The following is a 21,138-nucleotide window of genomic DNA, read 5'->3' on the forward strand; positions in this document are numbered from 1 at the left end:
CAAAGCCAGCGATGGCTTGGACCTCTGCAAACTGACTCCATTCACCTTCTCCTTCAGCTGCTTGTGCAGCTGCTCATGTAGGACTCCCCAGGGCAGCTCCCCCTGCCGGTGGGTCCCTACAAGGCAACAGGAGCCATTGGTGACAAGAGCAAATTGTTCCTCAGTCTCTGGGAGATGATCAGATGGTGGAGCTTCCTGAGCCTGTCTCACCACTCCTTGTGCTGCCGTTCCAAAGTAGGTGCCTTCTGGCCACTCTGGAATTGCTTCCACAATCCCTGGATGATTAGGCCTTCCTATTGGAGCTGGCTGGGTGATTCAAGCAGTCCATTTCCTCCCAGTCACACGGGTGGCAGGATGGGCAGGAGAAAGGTGACTCTGGCACGTGGAGCTCAGCCCTGGGAATCTGGGCGCCAGGAGGAGCTTCAGTGCCCATCACTTCCCAAGCGGCTCCAACTCCTTCCCATGCTGCAAGTGTCTCCTTCTCAGGTGCCGTGTAGTTGGCCTGGGAACCTCTGTAGCTGCAGCTCCAGGATCCCAAGGGTCGACCTCGAGTCTCCCCTGGTGCTTCTGCCAGAGGCTCCAGGTAGGACCGTTGTGTCCGGCTGTGCTGGAGAGCACATGTTTGATGTCTGGCCCTGCTCGACCTGGTCCCAGGGCCATTGCCTGCACCATCTCCTCTTTGATCTGCTCAAAAGCTTTCTGGTGGTCAGGGCCCCATTGAAAGTGACTCTTCTTCCGGGTCACCTCAGAGAGAGGTTTCACAGTTCACTGTAACATGGAATGTGCATCCTCCAGGAACCAACAGTCCCTAACAAGGTTTGAGTGTCCTTTTTAGTCGATGGTGGGGCCACAGATGTGATTTTGTTGATCACATCCACTAGGATCTGGTGATGTCCATCTTGCCACTTGATTCCCAGAAACTGGATCTCTTGTGAAGGTCCCTTGACCTTGCTTCTTTTTACAGCAAAACCAGCATCCAGAAGAATTTGGATGATCGTTTTACCTTTCTCAAAGACTCCTTCTGGTGTGTCACCCAACACAACGATGTCACCCATGTACTGCAGGTGTTCTGGAGCTCCACCCTTCTCCAGTGCAGCCTGAATCAGTCCATGGCAAATGGTTGAGCTGTTCCACTATTCTCAGTCTTAGTTGTTCCACTATTCTCAGTCTTAGTTGGAAGACTCTGTAACTAGTTAAAAGAAAGTTTACTGAAGGAAAAAAAAAAATCAGTAAAAGGAAAATTGGCTTCATCCTGGCTCAAACCAGGATAAGGTCTTACCTAACTTTGACCCTCTGTGTGTCAGACACGGATTGGTTGGACAGTCCTCCAGCTGAGCCCCTCAGATGAGGAAACCCACTTCAGAAGTTTCTCCAACTTTTAAGTGGCTCCAATCAGCTGAGATGGAGCCCATCTAGGTGGGTAATTTTGCATCTGAGCTTGATGCATTCACCTCTTGCAAACGTGATTTGGAAAGAAGGGAATCCCAGAGCCTAGAGTCCCTGCTGAGGCATTAGGCAGCTCCAGTTAATTGCCTGGACACCACCAGTTCCCTGTGTGGTTTCAGGACATCACTCTGAGTCACAGCCAAGCAGTGTGCACTGGCTGTCCAAGAACTACTGGGGCTCCATGTTTGGGTCTTCCCTTGGCTCGGCTTTGTGTCAGAGGCCACTTTCTGTTGGGTTTTGTTATTGCTAAAAAAGAAAGTTGCTTGAGAGAGAAGGTGGAAAAAGCCACAGCTTTGGGACCTGGGGTTAATCCTCACCAGGTACTGCTGGTTGACTTGACCAGTTGGTCTTGCCCTTTCCTTGCTCTCCCTCAATAGCCTGACAAAACAGGAACTGGTTTTGCATGACATTCCCAGCCTCCAAGGGATGAAAGCCCAGCAAGCCCAGGATTTTCCAGAGCTTTCCTCTCCTGCCCAATAAAGTCGGGACATCAAGGTGTCCCCAGAGAAGACATAAACCTGGGTTGTCACTTCCTCCAGGGGTGTCCCGCAGACAAGAGTCTAAAATAGCTTCCTAATGTTAGCAAGGGTTGCTTCTCTCATCCCAACCCTGAAGCAGTTGGTGACTGCCTAATTTCAGTGGAATAATTATCTTTTAGTGGACCGAATAATAGAGAGAAGAAAGGAAGATGATACTAGCTCTTCCAAAACAAGGGCAGCTCCTTCCCTTTTTGATGTTTGAGCCAACACCCAAATATTCTTAGCTATAATTTTAGCCAATCAAGGAGGAAAATGAAGGCTGTGTTTATTTTTTCTCTATGGCTCTTAAGATTTTGTCACAATAGTAGCAAAAGGAAAAGGTTCATCTCAAATGTTTTTAAAACTATTTGTTAAAGCTTGTGTTACAAGCTCAGGAACATTCTTGGTAAGGGATTGTTACTTTTCCTTCTCAGATGTGTTTTGGTTTTGTTGGGTTTTTTTTTTTGTTTTAAATCTTGAGTATTGTTTTGACTTTTTTTTTTTTTTTCTTTTTTTTCTTTTTCTTCTTCCTCATAGCAATTACAGAATCTTATAATCTTTTTGGCTGGAAAAGATCAAGTTGAACCCGTCACTGCCATGTCCATCACTAAACCATGTCCCTCAGCAACGTATCTACAACAAAACTATCCTAAACAAACAGTTGTTTTAAGCTGGGGGAATGGAATTTCTGTCAGTTAAAAACAACCAAACAAAAAATTTGATAAATGTTTCTCTTCAGTTCTTCTAGTAAAAAATACTAATAATTTTAAAATACCACTCCAGTAATTGTATTCTATGACGTTGGTTTTGATGTTTTGGCTGACCAACACAAGCACTCCAAGCCAAAGCCTACCAGGGTCAAGGAAATGAAGATGCACATGGGAAGGAGCAAAGCCATCTAGAATAATCCAGGTCTCCTCCACCATCCATGGGGATACATAGGCAACTAAAAGGGTGCCCCCTCCAAAAAACAAGCATGTCCTGGGTGTGTTGCAGAAAGAAAAAAATGAAGGCAGCAGTGACTCCATTCCTGGATTGGGCAACCTCCTGCAAATACATCACCATCCTTTACAACCAGGATTTTCCCTTTCAGCTGTCCTGCCCAGGATGGAACACTTCTGCCATAAATTCATCTTCAGCCTTATCACACTGACCCACTCACCCTGAACTTAATTTATAGACTAAAAGGGTGATTCACTTTCTCCTAAAGCATCTTTATGCACTAAATACACCAAGGCATGGGAAGAGTGGGAAGAGCAGAAAGAGATGGGACTCTTTGAGGCAAAGAGAGAAAGTAATCTCCAAGCAAGCCATCTCCACAGTGTGTCCCTGCAGTATGAGGCAGAGGAGGTGGCAAAAGCACAGCAACAAACTGAAGGAAAATGTTTTACAGTCAGTGTTTGAACTGGTAATTAACCCAAGCAGAAGGCATTAAACAAGGAAATGTTCTCCAGGCCAAGACTGTCAATCAAGCTTTTTCACTTGCTCATTATTCTCTCTGGGTACAATAGCTACTCTAATGCTTTTTCATGTCAAAACCAGGTGCCATTTACCACTAGCCAAACAAAATGATGCAGGCTCAAAGACATTTATCTCATCCAACCATGCCCAATATCAAGGATATTTTTTAAGTCTGCCAGTAGACAGGCTCTTTACCTCCCTGCAGGGCTGGTGGCTTTTCTGTCTCCCTACCCGGTATCAGCTGAAGATGCAACCTCTGCAATTCAGCACTGGACAATGGATCTTTGCTATTGGCTTTGGTTTTTTTGCTTCTTGTGGGCTAAAAAGTCTTCAGACTCATCCAGCCTTTGAATCAGTAGCAACAGCAAGACATTCGAGGAGCTTTGCTGGAACAGGAACCCCCCCCTCAGTTTCTGTGCAAGGCTCTGGAGACCTCGGTGATGGAGCACACCCAGGATGCAGCAAAGGTGGCATGAGGTGTGGAATTACATACCATGGCTTTGGCTCTAAAGACTGAGGAACTGCAGGAGCCTGGTGGGTGCCAAAGGGTTGGGGGTTGTAGCAGCAGAGGAGTTTGCAGGATGAATCATGGGGGTGGTGATCCTGGTCCCACTCATTCTGCAAGTGGTGGAAGCAGCCAAAGCATTTTCACAGATGGAAGATCCCAGCAATGGTGCAGCTGGGGCTGACTCATCTGGGACTAGGAAAGACATAGATAAAGGAATCTCAGCAGTAAATCTACCTGCTTTGCTGATAAGGTAGAAGAAGGAATTTTACTTTATTCTCTGGTGATTTCCTTACTGAGCCAAACGGAAGCTCCAAACTGTGTCAGAAAGATACAGTTTGGGAAATTCCACTTGAAAAAAAAAGAAAAAAGGCTGAAAAATCAACTTGTTTAATTTCAGATTTTTATCCTAGGTATGAAAAAAAAAAATAAAAGGTTTAACTATGTCAGAATTTCCCAGAGGACAGAAGCTGTGTTTTTGTGGTCTGACAAAGTGGATGGAGATTTATTGCCTTTTTTACCATTACTCAGGGAATCATTATCAGGGTTGTACATATATATATTCATTTATCTATTTATTTATTTCCTTCAGGCAAACTCTGTGGCAAACTATGTTGTCGTGAGCCGGTACCGGGGGGCTACCGGCTGTCAGGATGTTTTCGTGACTCCCCCCCCCAGTGAGGGGAGGTTTGTTAAAAAGCCCGAGCGTCCACCTCTCCCAGAGGAACGGCCGCTGAGGGTTCGTTTCTTAGAGGGTAGATTAAAGTACCTCCCACCACGCTCACAAATGATTACTGAGACCAATGTTTAGTTTGCAATTAATCAATTTATTAAGGGACAATACAAACTAAGGGATCAAGGTTCAGGAGAGGTTAACTAGGTATGTATATTGGAAAAGGGATTCAAAGGCACTAAAGTTTATGAAGGCACACTCCGAAGGAGAGGTGTAAATCAATGAAGTGAAAGGGTAGGAGTTGAGCCTAGTAAGAAAGTTAAAGTGTGTGTGAGTGTGTGTGTATTTACCCTCCTTCCTTGTGTAGCGCAGTTCTCAGGCTGGGCAGGCAGGATCCCTGGGAGCGGGCACAAGCGGTGCCCCCCCCTCTCCGTTTCTCCGGGCAGCAGCAGTGGTGCTGAGGCAGGTTCAGGTGCTGTTGCAGGGTCTTGTCCCAAGAAGGCAGAGAGAGCGAGCAGAGACCAGCAGAGAGCAGATCCTACTCTCCTCTTATGGATCAGAGACCATTGTTCCAGAAAGCACCACGGTCTGAATTAGCCAATCACCATTGGCCAGGTACATATTCTGTTAGAGGCAGTTTTTAACCCATTGTCTATTTTCCTGCCACTTATTATGACCCTTGTGCTGCTTCTTTGCTATGCACTTGCTATGCACTGGTAGGGCAAGAGGCCTGCTCATTCTGTCCTTGAGTGAATCAGTGAAAAGGCATCACTCCTGTTTTGCTGACTTGAAAGGCATTTGTTGTTTAGTCTTATACAGAGGGGAAGAAGAGGGACTGTTCCCCACATATGTCTCCTGTGGGAAAGCACATCAGGTTTATTTCCCCTTCCTGACTCCTGGTCTGAACAAGATGGCCCAGCCATCCTCCTGATATGTTGCTTTCTGACCTTTAATGAACACAACATTTCCTGTCCTCGTTACTATATTATTAGTAATATTAGTAGTAGTAGTAGTATATTACCAGTAGCACATGAAGTAGGCAGTGCAGTGGAGTGACTCATGGCTGCACAGATGGGAAATCTGAGGCTGTGTTTCCAGCCCTACATCTGCAGCCCCAGGAAGTGAACAGACACTTTGCACAGCAGGTGGGAACAAATGATACCCAGAGCCTGCCACAAAGCAGAGGTGGGTAAATACAGGTAAGAAATTAGCCAGTAATTAGTTCCTCCTGGGAACCCTTGTTCCTGGCAACCAGACGGCTCCACAATCCATGTTATATTCCAAAGCAAGTTGCTGCTTGTGATGTGGTCAGCATTACTAATGGGAGGGAGGGGGAAGCTTTTAGTCAGAGATCACACTCGGAAAGGGATGGATCAGGGTAGGAGCAAGATATTCTGGGCTTGTGGTCCAGGCTCAGTGTGTGGGTGGAGGATTCTCCACCTCCTTGGCTACAAGCAACATAGGATCATGCTGGATCTTTCTTGCCTCTGCTTAATACATTTTTTTTTTTTTTCCTTTTAAGGTGATTTTCATGGAAAACCATCAGTTTCCTTTGGGTGCTTCAACTCGGCAGCACTGGAACAAAGTGAATTTTGGACCTTTCTCTTTGGTCGCCAAACCACGTATCTTGGTACATTCTGACCTGGCTGTCCCTGGGAGTTTTTTCCTGCTTTTGTCGGGATTTCAGGGCTTCTCTTCTACATCAATAAAACATTTTCAGAAGGTCTGCTCTTCTCAAAACACTGGCAAGCAGATTTAACTTTCCTTCTCCATTTTTTTCTAGGCTTATGTTATAGAGGTGGCTAGAGGAAACTCCTGACTACAAACGACATGACCTGCAAGTCTGCTTAGGATGGAGGAAGGGAACCCAAACACAAAGGGCCATGCAGACCAACAGCCACCGAGTGGGAGGAGCTGGGCAATGAATGGTGGAGCTGGGGGGCATGGTGGGTCTGTGGGGGCAGGAGCTGGAATGTGGGTTTGAAGAGGTAGCAAATTCCTCCCTTTCTTTCTGTAGGGATATGCAGATTAGGGTTGTTTTGTTGCTATTTTGTTTTGTTTTTCCTGGAAGCACCCTCATCTTTAGCACTACTCTTTCAGCATCATCAGAGGTGGGTTTCAGAGCTGGATCTTCTACTCATCCAACAGATTCACTCATGGGACTTATGTGTAATTGCACATGGGAACAAAAATCCCACTGATATTCTTCAGGGCTCAGGTGTTACCGACGTGGGAAATTCTCTGTCTATACCTGATACTCACTGGCCATGGTCTAGTTCAGTAGTTGGATTTATCCTTTTTCAGGATTAAAGGAGTCTTGGTGTATTCCTCAGTGATGAATCACTCCAGGTCAGATCTTAGCTGCAGGATGAAGACTCTCATTATACAATTAGTTCTTAGTTTCCCCAAAAGTGATGCAAATGAGGGAGAATTACTCCAGACTGCTACTTTTTTTGCAACCTTTAGGCACCAGCTTTGCAACAGCTCTGCTAGTGTGAAGAAGTACAACCAGCAGGAGACAGGCATCATCAGAAAGCCCAGAACAGAGTGGAGCTCAGAGCAGACATTGAGGGTTTGTGCCATTAATGAAGGACACATCAGCTGCTGAATGTCCTTGAACAAGTGCAAACCCCAGCCCTGGAGGAGCCCAGGTGCTGATCTAGGACACCATAGTAAACAGGATCTCTGGTAGCTTTCTTGAAATGGGCTATTTTGTACAACACAGATTAAATAAACATTGTTATTATGTGAAGAAAACAAGCAGGTGGAAGAGTAAAGCCTAAACATGTTTTACGTTTTAAGGTGCTCTTTCAGTTCTGGGGTCAAGGAAAGAGCATTCAGTGTAACTGAGAAACGAGGTCTGAACACTCAGCATCTGAGACCTCTGGCTTTGGAGCTGAGTTTGCCCCACAGTGCTTTGCTTGTGACAGTGATGAAGGGTTTGGGTGGGAAGGAGGTGCTAAATCTCTGCAGAGCTACTGGAAATGATGCCAAACTCAGTAGCAATCTCATACACAACTGGTTCTCTTTATCATGTACTCTTGGAGCAACTTGAAAGAAGCCATTCAAAGGAGGTGTGATGCTTTGGGTACAGTGAGCCCTGGGTGTTTGTCAGTCCTTAATTGAAATGAGGACAACGAGTGCCACAGTTGTCCTACTCAGTAATTAGAGTGAAAGTGAAGCCATAGTCCATCCTTGGACAAGCAGCCTGTCTGCAGAGCAGGTGTTTGCCAGGCTGAGCAGCATGGTGCAAAAATGTCCACAAGAAAACCCATGAAGCGCTCCTGACGTTAAGCTGAGGTGGAGCTGGAAGCCCAGGTGTGCAATTATTAGGATGTCTTGAACACCCAGCTGGCTTTTGGTCACTGGGATTTCCATATGCAACCCTTTTTGGGATGGAGAAGAAGAGAGTCAGGTTCTTAACACTCCCTGGTCTCACCAGCAGTGCCCAGCAGGCGGATTACTCCATAGGATATTCAAGGAGAAAAAGCAACCACATAATAACAAGAACAAAGGGAATAACAAGGCAACACATCCACGCATGGATGTTGCTTCAACAAATTACTCTGGAGTTCCCCAAATGAATCTCCTCAGCCTGTGCATCCCCACTAAGCATAGGAGGAAAATGTGAGCCTGACTGCCTTGGGATCACCTGGGTGCAGAGTAAAGAGCAGCTGCTCAATGCAACAGTGGATTTCTGAGATCCAACTCAGTGCACTTTCTTCTGAAAGCTGCAGATTTGCCTAATAATGTGTTTCCTTTTATCCTCTGACAGAGCATGGACAAAGAGTCCTGCTGGCACAGCTATGAAAAACGTATGATTCATGGGAAGATTTTCTCCTTTCCATTTCTTCATGCCATTTCTGGCTTTCTGCTCCAGTTACTCAGCACTGGGCTTTCTTGCAGGGCAGGTTCCCAAGTCCAATGCAATGGATGGTGATAGTGGCCCAGCTGGACTTCAAATACCTGTCTGGCCATGGAAGAAAAAGTTTCCTAAAACAGGAGACTTAGGTCAAGAGGTGAAGGAATCCAGCTCAGAAACACAGTGCACTCCAAGCATGACTTTGAAGCTCCAAAGATGCAGTGATCCTGCACTGGAGGACATGGCTGCAGTGGAGAAGTGTTTAGCTTGGGAGGAGGGGTTACCAGTCCAGAGGTGTAATCATCACCGTTGCTTGCCTTTATCTCCCTGAGTGTGTGGTTTGCTAGCAATTTAGAGAGGTAAGCTCTGGAAATGGAGGTTAGAAGCCTGTAGGCTTAGGGAGCTGGGGAAATTCAGACAGTGGTGCCCAATGTTTCAGCTGGCTGCTCTCCACAACTGGAAGCACTGGGGCTTCAGGGAACTTCAGAGCAGGGATTTCTATTAGGGTTGTGACAAATAGAAGTTGGTTGCAAATTCCTCTAGGACAAATACTGCTCTTTATCTCTAGGTAACCCAGTGGAGACAATCATAATACAGAATTTATGCACCAAGCCACCACCTTTGGAGAAACACATTGTCAGTTTTTTGTGTGTTGGTGGCAATATGAATCACAAAAGTGACTCCAACCATTCATTAATATAATAGGTATGTCCTCCTTAATCTGAGTGTCCATCTGGAAAGCTTAATGAATAGGTGCTCATAAACACAGCATTGTTATTTCTCCTGGTTCATATTTGTCCTTTTATTTGGCTGAGGCTGGCAGCCCTGTGGAGATACCACCTATGCCCTTGGATCTTGCACCCATGGCCCTGCAAAGTGTGACTTCTTGTCTCCAGGCTCTCCTGTGCTGATGACTTTAGAAAACACTCTTTTTGTTGATGATACCAAGCTCCCTTCCTGACTATTCACAGAGCCCATGCCTCTAGCTTCAACTCAGTGACTAGTTTTCAGGTAGCTGAATTCAGGTAAAAGGTTTCCTATGCGACAAGACTTCTTATTCTTTCATGTTGTCTCACCTGCCAAGTCATTTCAGAAGGCCAGTACTAGGGTTTGCCCTCTACTGACCATCTCTCCGTGTCCCTCTGTAGAGTGATGCTTTATAATTCAACATGGCACATGGAGATTGTGTTGCTTAGAAAAGCTGTGCTCTCTGCTGCCAACAAACTGTCAGGAGTGTTTGTGTGTTGCCTCCTTTTATTTAAGAAACCTGTTTATAAGTTCACAAAATAACTCTATTACATTAATCACACACACTGACCAGCTGCTTTCTGTGGTCACTATTATATATACTCATGTGCCCACAGAGACACAGATTTACAGTCCTATCGATGGGAACTTGTTGAAATTCAGTGGCTGAATTTCCCTCCTTCCACACTCCCCTTTCACTCAGCTGCTGGAGGGCACCTCTGGACTCCCTGGTTGGTTTAGTGCATGAAGGAACATGCTTTCTGGTTTAAAAAGTCTGTCTCACAAAAAGGAAGAGACAACTGTCCCATGAAACAGTGCAGCAGTGTTTCTAGCCTCCAAATCCGAGATGTTTCTCCAGGCAGCCCATCTGTCCCCACGAACACTCTCACTGCAAACCTTGTGGCCTTGTGCCTCTGCCTAGTGATTAGTCCTGGCTTTCATGGTGACACTGCCATGCCAATTCCACCCCATTACTCAGAGCCCTAATGGGCCATCGGCCTGAGCGGTAGCACAGAGTTGGTCAGATGATGCAAAGTGCCTCACAAATTCCTATGCAAAAGAGGAACGTTACAAAGGAAGAAGGTGGACACCCGTGGGTTTTAGTATGAAGCCTATTTGTCTCTTGCAAAGTAAGAGGGCAAATAAGCATTATGAAGGAGAGTTTCTAGGCTGAGGTCACTTGGTAACACCATCAAAATGGAGAGTTTAAACTCCAAACAGGCTGCCTGATGCTGCTGCTGGCATCCAGCTTGTTGCAGTCAAACATCCAGAAGCCAGGGAAGTTCTGTCTGAAAGATGCATCCAGTGCTTGGGTTTTTCATCAGATGAATAAAGAACTGCCCAGAATATGACAAAATTGTCCTGACTGAAGCACCTGAATTTGCTGTCAGGGCACCCAGCATGGCCAGTGCATCACAGTTGTCAGAAGCAGGTCAGGAGACTCAGCTCTGGCAAGTAGGTAAGTCTCCATGTTCCTTGCCTGAAACATCACCTTTGGGAGCTGTACTGTCTTCTGCTTAGCTACTGCCATGATACTTTAATATATTCTCACCAATACTGCTCATGTGGCCAACACTGGTCACCCACAGTTTATTATCGTCCAGCAGAAGTTCTGCAGAAGGAGGGTAAAGGTTTTGGCAAGCTCTCATCTGGAAGCACAGCAAATGCAGATGGTGCAGATGGGCAGTGAACACTGGTGCTCCAGGAATGGCCTGGAAGGAATCTCAGGAATTATCTTGTCCATCTATTTGCCCCAAAGCAGCATCAAAACTGTGTAATGGCCAGGGACAAGCCAAGGCTGAGGGTGAACAACTGCTGTGGAGCAAGGAAGGAAAGCAAGGTGCCTGGTGGCGATGGAAGAAGCCCAGACCATCATCCCTACTCTGGTCCCCACAAATCCGCCATCTGCTTTGATGTGGGAACAGAATCAACTTGCATTTAAGAGACTGGAAACAGCCACCTTTGGAAGGCTGGACCTGCAGAACCAAAGGGAGATGTCCCAGGGGCCTCATTAGCCATTTTAATGGTGACTTTGTGGTCCTCTTCACAAGGAGCCACAAAAAACTGCCCGGCCTGCAGTGAGGGAGGGAGAGCACCAGTTTGTCCAACCCTGCCAACCCTTTTTTTCTCAGGAGAGGGTCCTAAGGAATGGCTTTCTCTCTGGGAGAAAGCAGGCTTGGATGGCTGGGTTTTTTCAGCTGGAGTTGTAACCAGAGGTTGGAAAACCCCCCCAGGCTCTCCCTATCTGCACAGATGGATTAACAGGTCCCAATTTAGTAAAGTGCTTAAGCAGAATTAATTTATCTTAATGCATCTGGGTACATGTAAATCTCCATGGCATAAGTCTCATGGAAGCCACCACAGTTCAAGGCATATTTAGAGTCAGGGACCTCAGGCGTTTCCCCAGTAAATCTGGGTGTAAGCTGCAGCTTTAAAGCTCTGCTGAATCCCATCAGCCTGAAAAGAGCAGTTTCATCTCTTCCTTTTAAAGAGGAAGGTTAGTCCTTTTCTACAGCTCTTCAGACACTATTTGACATGCAGTCAGCCAGGACAAAGCATGGAGACATGAAGCAGGTCTCTGGGAAGGCAGCATTTGTGTCTGACTCCAGCCACTGCTGTGCATGTGTGTGGCCAATGAAACAAAAGCAATTGCAGTTCTTCTCTTCAGAAGACCAAATCACATCAGAATGCTTCCTCCTTTGAAGTTGATGTAACCAGTGCTCAGGGCTTCCACCATGTGACTGCAAGCTGGCTTTGTGAAAGCTCAGCAGACAGAAACCACAAGCGCTGCCCTGAACTGTCTCTCTCTGATGTGCAAGGTTGGGCACCTGGGAGAGCCACCTCTCAGGGCTGCCAGGAGGAGCTGGGGGTTGAAGCTCAGGTTTGCTGCTCCTCGTCAGCCTGGCAACATGTTGTATCTATGGAGAGATCTCAGGGCTCGCAGCTGGTGGGAGAACATGGATGGTTGTCCCACGAGTGGCGTTTTCCTTGCTTTCCAACAAAACTAGGGGCTTGGAGGGTCTCCTGCCCTCAAACGGTGCCTGTGTGACCCACGGGGCACAAGCCACTCTGCAGGCAGCCAAGCAGAGACATGGAGGCCAGCAGGGACCTGACCCCAATCAGATCCAGATTTCCCACAGTTGGAAAACTGGCAAGTCACTACCCTCAGGGATGAAGAGCTGGAGTCTCCCTCTGTGCTTCTGCTGGGAGAGCTCGGAGCAGCATCTATGTCCCAGGATCTCTGCTCATCATCCCCGAGGCCTCGTCTTGGCCCCACCACAGCTGCTCCAAGCAGGTCCACAGCCAGCTGTGCCACTGCTGGCCTGCCTTCTCCCTCGTATTCATCTTGCCTGTGGTTTTGCCCACTTAAGGGAGTTCAAGAGAGTCATGTTGAAGGGACTTGCCTAAAGGCTAAGTGATGCTTTGGCCCACCCAGGAATCCCCTATTCCTAGGCAGAGCTCCAGCTTTGGCTGCAGAACATACACCCAGCTGTCCTCCAGGCTGCTTGCACCAACACTTCAGCACAAAACTAAACTGCTAAAATATTTCACTTACAGCAAAAGGTCCTGGTACTTAGACTATCCTGGGCAGAAAGACATGAAGGCCTCAGTGCCCCCAGAGCTTGTCTGCTTTCTCTCAGTCTCACAAATCAAAGTACATCCCATTGCAAGATGTGCATCCTTGTGTACTCGGACCAGTGGAGCTGCAATGGAACTGCTGTGTGGTTATCGTTGAATGTCATGGTTCATGTCAACTCACTACAAGACGTAAAAAAAAACAGGGAAGAGCTTCACCTAGAGAGACTCCACAAATATTCTAAATCATGATAATTCCTTTGCATTATTTTTAATTCAAGACAATCTATTTCAAGTTTACAATAGCATTGACTAGGACTCCACCAAGAATCAGTTAATTTTCCCCCAGCAAAATGCAAAGATTTCTTAGGGTGAGCCATGAAATTGCTTGTGATTCTGTGATTAGACCCCTTTGTTAAGGCAAAAAGGGAACTTTATTTGTTTCCAAGCAAATTCAAAAATCTTTTTAAGAATTTTAATTAAGACAGTACAGTACCTTCTCATTAGCAGATATTACTAGAATATTTTAATGCCAAGTAGGTGTGTCACAGGAATACAAGGAAAAAAAGTTCACTCTGGCTAACATTTCTCAACCTGCTCATCACACTTTGCTTCACGTTGTGGCATCTGCAGCTGTTGTTTGCCTGAATCCGCTGTGTGCAGCAGCCACATCCCACCCAGACACCGGCCAACATCATCACCTTCCCTGGGCACATCATTTGGCAATAAATCTCTGTCTACAGTGAAGCCTTCCCCAGAAATGCCTTCTCTTCCAGCTCATATGTTCTAGAGGGCACATGAAGCCCAGCTGGTGCTTCGTCCTCGTCTGCACAAACCCCTGATCTGCCAAAGCATTCTCCCTGTGTCTGGATTCATCCTCGGCACCATCCTGTGCACCCATGGATGTGGAAACCTCCAACTCCACCTGGCAAACACGGGCAACTGAGAGCAGGCGAGAGCCTCAGCCAGAGCCACAAGAAGAAGAAATGAAGGCTCACGAGAGCTCTGCCCGCAGCCTCAGAGCTCTGCTGGAACAGACCCGCCTCCCTCCTCCCCGTCACCACCAGCCATTGCTCAAGAGCTGCCCCGAGCTGGGAGAGACCCTGGAAGAGGCGGCATCGCCACGACATTCTGCAGAAGGCCCTGAAACATAATTAAACGCTGTGGTGAAACCGAACCGTAAACAAGCCATGAATAAAAACCCCTTGAATTATTCTGCTAAACTATAATTACACAATAAGGAAGCAGATTAATTAAGTAAAATATAAGTCCTGAAACTGAAGCTTGCAAGCAAAGCAGTTTATTTTAATTTCCACATTATTTTGTATGAGATAGAAGTGTTTGCTGTGGGTTTAAAATGTTGGAAGCCATTCCTTGCTGCCAGGCAGACCAAACCCAGTGGATAAATTAAATTTTTGCATCTCAGGCACCTCCTGAAATGTATATAAGGAGAAGGGCTCTGCCTCAGAGGAGCTAAAGGAGCTCTCCTTCTTTCACTCCCTGCTCCTCTCTCGCTCTCCTGTGTCGCCGTTCCCGCCTGGCCTCCCGTCTCCCCAGCTGCCATGAGCCGACAGTTCTGCACCTCCAGCTCCCTGATGGGGCGCCGCGGCTTCTCCTCCGCCTCCGCCGTCTGCGGCCTCGGCCGGGCCAACAGCAGCTCGGCCTCTGTCTGCCAGCCGGTGGGACGGAGATGTGGGATCGGTGGCTTCAGCAGCCGGAGCGTCTGCGACCTGGGCAGAGGGCAGAGGATTTCCTTTGGCGGGAGCTGCCGCAGCGGCGTCTACGGCGGCGCCAGTGCCGGACGTTGCGGTGTCGCTTATGGCGGCGGCCGCTTCGGTGTGGGCACCGTCGTGGGGTTTGGTAACTGCGGAAGCTACGGGGGCCTGGGCAGCTACAGAGGCCTTGGGGATGGTGTGGCCATTGGAGGCTACGGCGGCGGCATCGGCATCGGCCTTGGCGGAGGTAGATCCGAAGGGATTCGGGGTGTCAGCATCCACCCGGAGCTCCTCAAGCCCCTCTGCGTGGGGGTCGACCCCGAGGAGTGCCAAGTGCGGACCCACGAGAAGGAGCAGATCAAGAACCTCAACAACCAGTTCGCCTGCTTCATTGACAAGGTGAGACCCCGCTCCCCCTGCAGGCCCTTGGCCTCATCTCCAGGCTGTGATGGAGACGACGTCGGTAGCTGTTTCTGCTGGCACCTCCACCTTGCAATGATCTTTGGTAGAACATGGTGATCCTGACCTGGAGACTTTGGATCTAAGCCTTGCACCAGGGCAACTCCACCAGTATTTTAGCTTTTGTTGGTCACCAGACTGCTAAGCAGATAAATCAGGAGCAGCTCCAGGGATGCAGTAAATCAAAACCTGTGAAAGAAGGGACGGACACACAGAAATCTAAAAAGGCAGAAAAGGAACTTTTATCACAAAATGTATGATCTGACATGGCTATCACACCCTATAAATCCCAAAGGACTTCTGCGTTTTAAAAATAGCTTGTGTGCTTCATCAAGGAGTTGTAGAAAGGTAGATGTATAGTTACAATGAAAAAAAAAAACTTTCCCTTCACTCTGTCAACGCAACAGTTTGGTGATTTCCTAAGCAGATGTTATTTATCCTTGTTATCTTAGCTAATCCTAAAGGTTTTCATCACCGTTCAGAGCAGAGATGTGTCATAGGAAAGGATTTTTCAAACAGAAGAGAAACCTTTGCTTTGTCTGATCTTGATTTTCTTTGTGAGTTGTTCTGCAGCTGGAAAAACCAAACCCATGTAAGAGGAGTCACTCTGCTTCCTCCCATTTGAAAGATTACTTATTCATGACCCATACAGGTTCCCAAGTACAAGAGAGCTCTTTAATCTAGAAGTGAAAGGCATGGTAAATATCCGTGGGTAGAGTTTAAATCAGATACATCCAAATGAGATCCTGGATGGAGCTTTTAGTGCCGCGAAAGACTCGTTATTGTAATCAGCCCATGAGAGGAGGCAGAGCATCCTCCATCAGGGGAAGAGGTGGGTTTGGTTGAACTGTGCTGTGGTCAAACGGATGAGTGGCCTCAGCACAGAGCAAATGCAGTTGTTCAGCCTGAGATACAAGTCCTGGGTGGGACCAGGTTTCTGAGAATTCATCAATTAACTATTTACATTTCTGACTTTATTTTTACTTTTTCCTTTTGGAAGAGGAGAAATCCAAAGTTCCTTAGCCTGGGCCAAGTTGGGACTGTGTTACTCTCACATCTCTTCCTCCCCCAGGTCCGGCTGCTGGAGCAGCAGAACAAGGTGCTGACCACCAAGTGGGAGCTGCTGCAGCAGTATGTCCTCCCAGCTTCCAGGAGAAACCTGGAGCCTGTTTTTGAGAACTTCATCTGCAACCTGAGAAAGCAGCTGGAGTGTGTGCTGGGGGAGCGGGAGAGGCTGGAAAACGAGGAGCGGTGCCTCAGGGACCTGGTTCAGGAGTTCAAGTGCAAGTAAGTCTGACGCAGGGGGAGCTGCAAACCGGGGTGTTTGCTGGCCCAGCTGTTTCTGAGATCGGTCCCAAAGCTGAGCACAGGGAGGGGAGCAGGGCTGGGCACACCAGTACTGGGCCAGTTTCCTGTACTGGGGGCAAACTGCTGTGCCTCAGATGCTGGGGATGGACTGGGAGGGCTCTTCACTCACAGTGTTTCCTTAGGGAGAGGGACAGGCAGCCACTCTTCCTCTCCCTCATGCTACTGCACACCACTGTGGTTTGCCAGATCAAATCTCCCACATTATCTGTACCTGTAACTCCCCCAAATGTCATGTCCCCAGTGCCATCCCTTCCCATAAAGCCCTCAGCCTATTTGTGGCCATCGCTCTTCCCAGAAGGAATGTGGGAATAAATTTTCTTATCTAAGCTGCAGATATTCCCTTTGTTTTCCTAAGCCACAAACCAGGATACTTGGAGGTTGGTGGTATACAGCCCAGGATAAAAGAGTAATCCTTTCTCCAGAGTCAAACATCTCAGATGTTTTTTCTCTCTGAGCCATCACTAAGGAGGTCAGACTCAGAGAATCATCTTGTGAAAGTTCTTCTAGGTCCCAATTACTTGGTCATTATGCACTGGCTTTCCTTCCCATTGCATCTCGGAGTTTCAATTATTGCTCAAGCTCCTCACCTCCCTTGGGGCATTTTGGCCACAATCTCCCCATAAACACTCAGAGGAGTCCTGGATGCTTCAGAGAAGCATCACACAGAGCAGCAGGGCTAGAAGAAGCAATCCAAGTTGTCAGCTGAGGTATAGGGTTTGGCATTTCTAGTGGTTTGGCCTGATTTGCTGCCATCTCACCCCAGCCACCCATTGCTGGCGTGGACTATTTAAAACTGCTGAACAAAGCCCAGTGGAGAGGAAAGAAACAACAACAAAGCAAAAATAAAATAGGAGGTACAAAGTGAACAGGGAGAGGCTCTGGTTTTAATTGTGCTTCCTATGTTCTGCCTTGGCCGCTTGGGTGGTGGGGATGGGATGCCTGGGGCTCAGCATCCCACCCCTCTCCTTTCCTCCTGCAGATATGAAGATGAGATCAACAAACGAACGGCTGCAGAGAACGAGTTTGTGGTTCTCAAGAAGGTGAGTCAACCTGGGGGCAACTCCAGCTAGACCAGGTGAGAGCAGCAGGCCCATGGGCAAAACCTGGGCATGGGGTCAGGGAGAGAAATGGGGAGTCCTGGCATCATGGCAGTACATGAACCCTCACCAGGTAGCCCCAAAACAGAGACAGCCCCATGAATTAGGACAACTTCTATCAGGCAGTAAGCACATATGATGCAAACCCAGACAGATTATTTACTAGGGCATGTAGTGAGAGAACAAGGAGGAGTTTAAACTGCAAGATTTAGACATTAGGATGAAATTCTTCACTGTGAGTGTGGTGAGGCACTGGATCAGGTTGCCCAGGGAAGCTGTGGATGCTCCATCCCTAGAAGAGTTGTTTGGGGCTTGGAGCAAGCTGGTCTAGTGGGAGGTGTCCCTGCCCATGGCAGGGGTGATGGAACTACATGGTTTCTGAGGTCCCTTCCAGCTCAAACCATGTTGTGATTCATCTGATTCTACAATAGTCTTACAGCTAGAAATAGTGAGGTCTCCTTCTAATCTAGCAGAAAACATGGGCTTTGCCACAGTACTTGTTTCTTCACCTCCTTTCACTCAATACGTGGTGCCTCTCCAGGATGTGGACTGTCTCTACTTAACCAAGGAGGAGCTGGAGGTGAGGGTGGGCCTCCTGCGGCAGCAGCTGGAGTTCCTGAAGTGCATCTACGCCGAGGTAAGAGTTCCCAGCTCCCTGCCTACTGCCCTAGGGATGATGCATCATCTGCTGCTCCCTCCTCCAGGCTCTAACACCAAACCTAAATGCAGAGAAAGGTGCCTCTTCTGAACATTCTGCAACCGCATCCCCAAAATCTAGATATGTATTGACAACAACAGCAAAGGGTGTTCTTGGCCATCTCCTACGTTGCTGGCTGCAAAGGGAAGGATTTTTGGCATGGAAAAGCCCCTCAGATTCTAATCCAAACTGTCCTTAGGAACTGCTAAAACATCTTACTCTTCAAAACACAAATATTTTCAGCATTTCAAATTTTAAGCTACATTACTAAAAACATGTTGGTGAAAGTCTAAAACGTAGCAAGTTTTTAACAAAACAGACAGGGGACACTTGGTATTTGCACCTCTTCTAGCCAAACACCTCCCAGCAGCCCGTCAGCAGTGGGGCCTGAAGCACTTGCCCAGCAGCAATTCATGGCCCAGAAAATTGCTGATGCAGTCAGAAACACTGAGTTGCAACCAAGAGAGTTGCTCCACAACAGGATTCCCCACCCTTCCTTAGGGAATTGCATGCAGTAATCCCATTTTGTGCCATCAAAATAGGTCCCAGCTGCCAGCTCTTGCTGGAAACCACTCACCCACCTAGGGAATGCCATGCTCCAATTGGGTGTTAATGGGAGAACCTATCCCTGACCCTCCATCACCCTCCACCAGGACCTCCTTTGCCAGGGGTACCTGTGTGCCTGGGTTGGGCTGGTGAAGGGAAGGGAACTAACATGCGAGGGGTCTTGCAGGAGAGAGCTCAGCTGGACTGTCAGCTGTGTGACACCTCTGTCATCGTGCAAATGGACAACAGTCGGGACCTGGACATGGAGGGCATCATCAAAAGTGTTGAGTGCTGCTACGAGGAGATTGCCCAGAAGAGCAAGGCTGAAGTGGAGGCTTTCTACCAAACCAGAGTGAGTATTCACACCACCAGCATAGATGGCATTGAAATCCCTTGGCAAACAAAACTGAGGATCATTTCTGTCCTCCATGATGCAACTGAAACGCACCCCACAGTGTCACGCACTGTAGTTTGCTAAAGAAAGTCATCACCACCTCCCCCAACCTTAAAACTGTGGTGGAAGACATTTCTGTAAAAGCAGAGCATAGTAGATCAGAGTGTTGCTTCAGAGAGGTTTCCTCTGTGCACACTCATTAGGAACACCATCCCCTTCCCAAAGGGCAAATGCTCAGGACTTACCTGGGACTGTTGGCTTGACTGGGCTGAGGTCATGTCTGGGTGCATCCCCAGGAGCACAGCTTGGGAGTCACCACCTTCCCTGGAAGGGGCCATTTGGGCACCTTAACCTCACCCTCTTCCCATGCAACAGCTGGAGGAGCTCCACAGCAGCAGGGGCAAGTTCTGTGATGACCTGAGAAACAACCAGAGCGAGATCACCGAGCTGAACCGGATGATCCAGAAGCTGCAGTGCGAGTCGGACAATGTGAAGAAGCAGGTAGGACAAAGGGTCAACTATTGCCTGGGCAGAGAGGCCTGCAGCTTCTCCAGCAAATGGTTTCATACTCACCAGCTCCCACTCTGGGGAGAATCCCCCCACACTACCTCAAACCTTTCTTTGTAGCTTTTCAGCTGCTGTCAATACATAAAGAAGCAGACTTATTTCTCCCTTACTAAATAAGCAGGAGCCAGTTGGTTTGGCTGAAACAGTGTTTGCTGCTTCCTCCGGGGGTGCAGCCAACAGGTGCCCTCCATCCCAGGTAGCTTGGCCATCACATGTGTCCAGCCTCAGCCTAAGGCTCTCTGGCAGGTCCTAGCTGAGAAACAAGGGGGTACATGAGCAACCCTGTGGAGATGCCTCTTCATGTCCCCACTGGCCACCCTCTTGCTGTCCCCAGATCGCGGCTCTGCAGACGGCGATCTGTGACGCGGAGCAGCGCGGGGACTGCGCCCTCAAGGATGCCCGGCAGAAGCTGGTTGACCTGCAGACTGCCCTGCAGCAAGCCAAGGACAAGATGGCATGCTTGCTGAGAGACTACCAGGAGCTGCTGAATGTCAAGCTGGCCCTGGACATTGAGATTGCCACTTACAGGACACTGCTGGAAGGAGAAGAGAGCAGGTAGGAGCATCTCTGGCTGCAACAAGAGCTGGTAAAACCCAACAGAGGAGAGGGAGGCAGTGAGGAACCCTGGGTGGAGGCAGCTCCCCATGGGTGCAGAGGAGACCATTACCCGTTTCCTCCTCATCTTCCCAGGGCAGTGAGATTGCAGAGCACTGAGCACACTGCAGTCAGATCTGCTGCTTGTGGTATAAAAAGAAGACAGGCTATTTTAAGATGTCTTTGGGATTTGGGGATCCAACCCCACAGTGCTTCGGGGGGCAATGTGGACCAGCACCTCACACCTGGGTGCACAGAAAAGCTGATGTATCTGAGGAAGCAATGTCTGGGCAGCACCTCCATCTGTTTGAAGGAATATATTATCTAAATACATCTTTGAGATATGAAGGGGCTACAGGAAACCTGGGGAGGGATGTTGTACCAGAGAGTGTAGTGAGAGGACAAGGGGTAATGGATTAAAACTGGAGGAGGAGAGATTTAGGTTAGACATTGGGAGGAAATTCTTCACTATGAGGGTGGTGAGACCCTGGCCCAGGTTGCCCAGGGAAGCTGTGGCTGCCCCATCCCTGGGGGTGTTGAAGGGCAGGTTGGCTGGGGCTTGGAGCAGCCTGGGCTGGTGGGAGGTGTCCCTGCACATGCAGGAGGGTGGATCTAGATGATCTTTAAGCTCCCTTCCAACCCAGACCATTCTGTGATTCTGTGACTCTATGGTTCTATGATTCTATGCCATTTCTTTTCCCCACAGGATATGCACTGGCAACCCTGTGAGCGTAGGTAAGCTGATCAGCCTTTCCCTCGGTTTCCTTACAAGTCTTTTAAGCTTATAAGTGTCCTTATAAGCTGTTTTTCTGCAGCTCTGGGAGTGACAGCCCCTGTTTTTCTCCCACAGCCGTGGTCAGCGGCGGTGGCACCGTCGGGGAGTGTCGATCCCTGTCCGGAATGGGAGGCAAAT

The 21,138-nt window shown here is 48.2% G+C and overlaps 1 protein-coding gene across 1 annotated transcript; it reads left to right on the forward strand.

Annotated features, from left to right (window-relative positions):
* Positions 1–14,350: 14,350 nt before the first annotated feature.
* LOC104395985 (keratin, type II cytoskeletal 6B-like) lies at positions 14,351–20,190 on the forward strand. Its single transcript, XM_010005757.1, has 7 exons — positions 14,351–14,902; positions 16,035–16,249; positions 17,310–17,370; positions 17,969–18,064; positions 18,858–19,022; positions 19,440–19,565; positions 19,966–20,190. The coding sequence occupies exons 1-7, from the start codon at positions 14,351–14,353 to the stop codon at positions 20,188–20,190; spliced, it is 1,440 nt and encodes a 479-aa protein (XP_010004059.1).
* Positions 20,191–21,138: the final 948 nt, after the last annotated feature.

This window comes from Chaetura pelagica, unplaced genomic scaffold (assembly GCF_000747805.2).
Source record: "Chaetura pelagica isolate M959 unplaced genomic scaffold, ChaPel_1.0 scaffold861, whole genome shotgun sequence".
Taxonomy (NCBI): Eukaryota; Metazoa; Chordata; class Aves; order Apodiformes; family Apodidae; genus Chaetura; species Chaetura pelagica.

What these genes read in the sequence shown, in the direction of transcription:
- LOC104395985 (XM_010005757.1), top strand. Translation starts at nt 14,351, where the DNA reads ATGAGCCGACAGTTCTGCACCTCCAGCTCCCTGATGGGGCGCCGCGGC. An exon ending in AGTTTGTGGTTCTCAAGAAG is followed by an intron (nt 17,371 to 17,968) that starts GTGAGTCAACCT and finishes GTGCCTCTCCAG; the next exon opens with GATGTGGACTGTCTCTACTT. An exon ending in CGGACAATGTGAAGAAGCAG is followed by an intron (nt 19,566 to 19,965) that starts GTAGGACAAAGG and finishes TGCTGTCCCCAG; the next exon opens with ATCGCGGCTCTGCAGACGGC.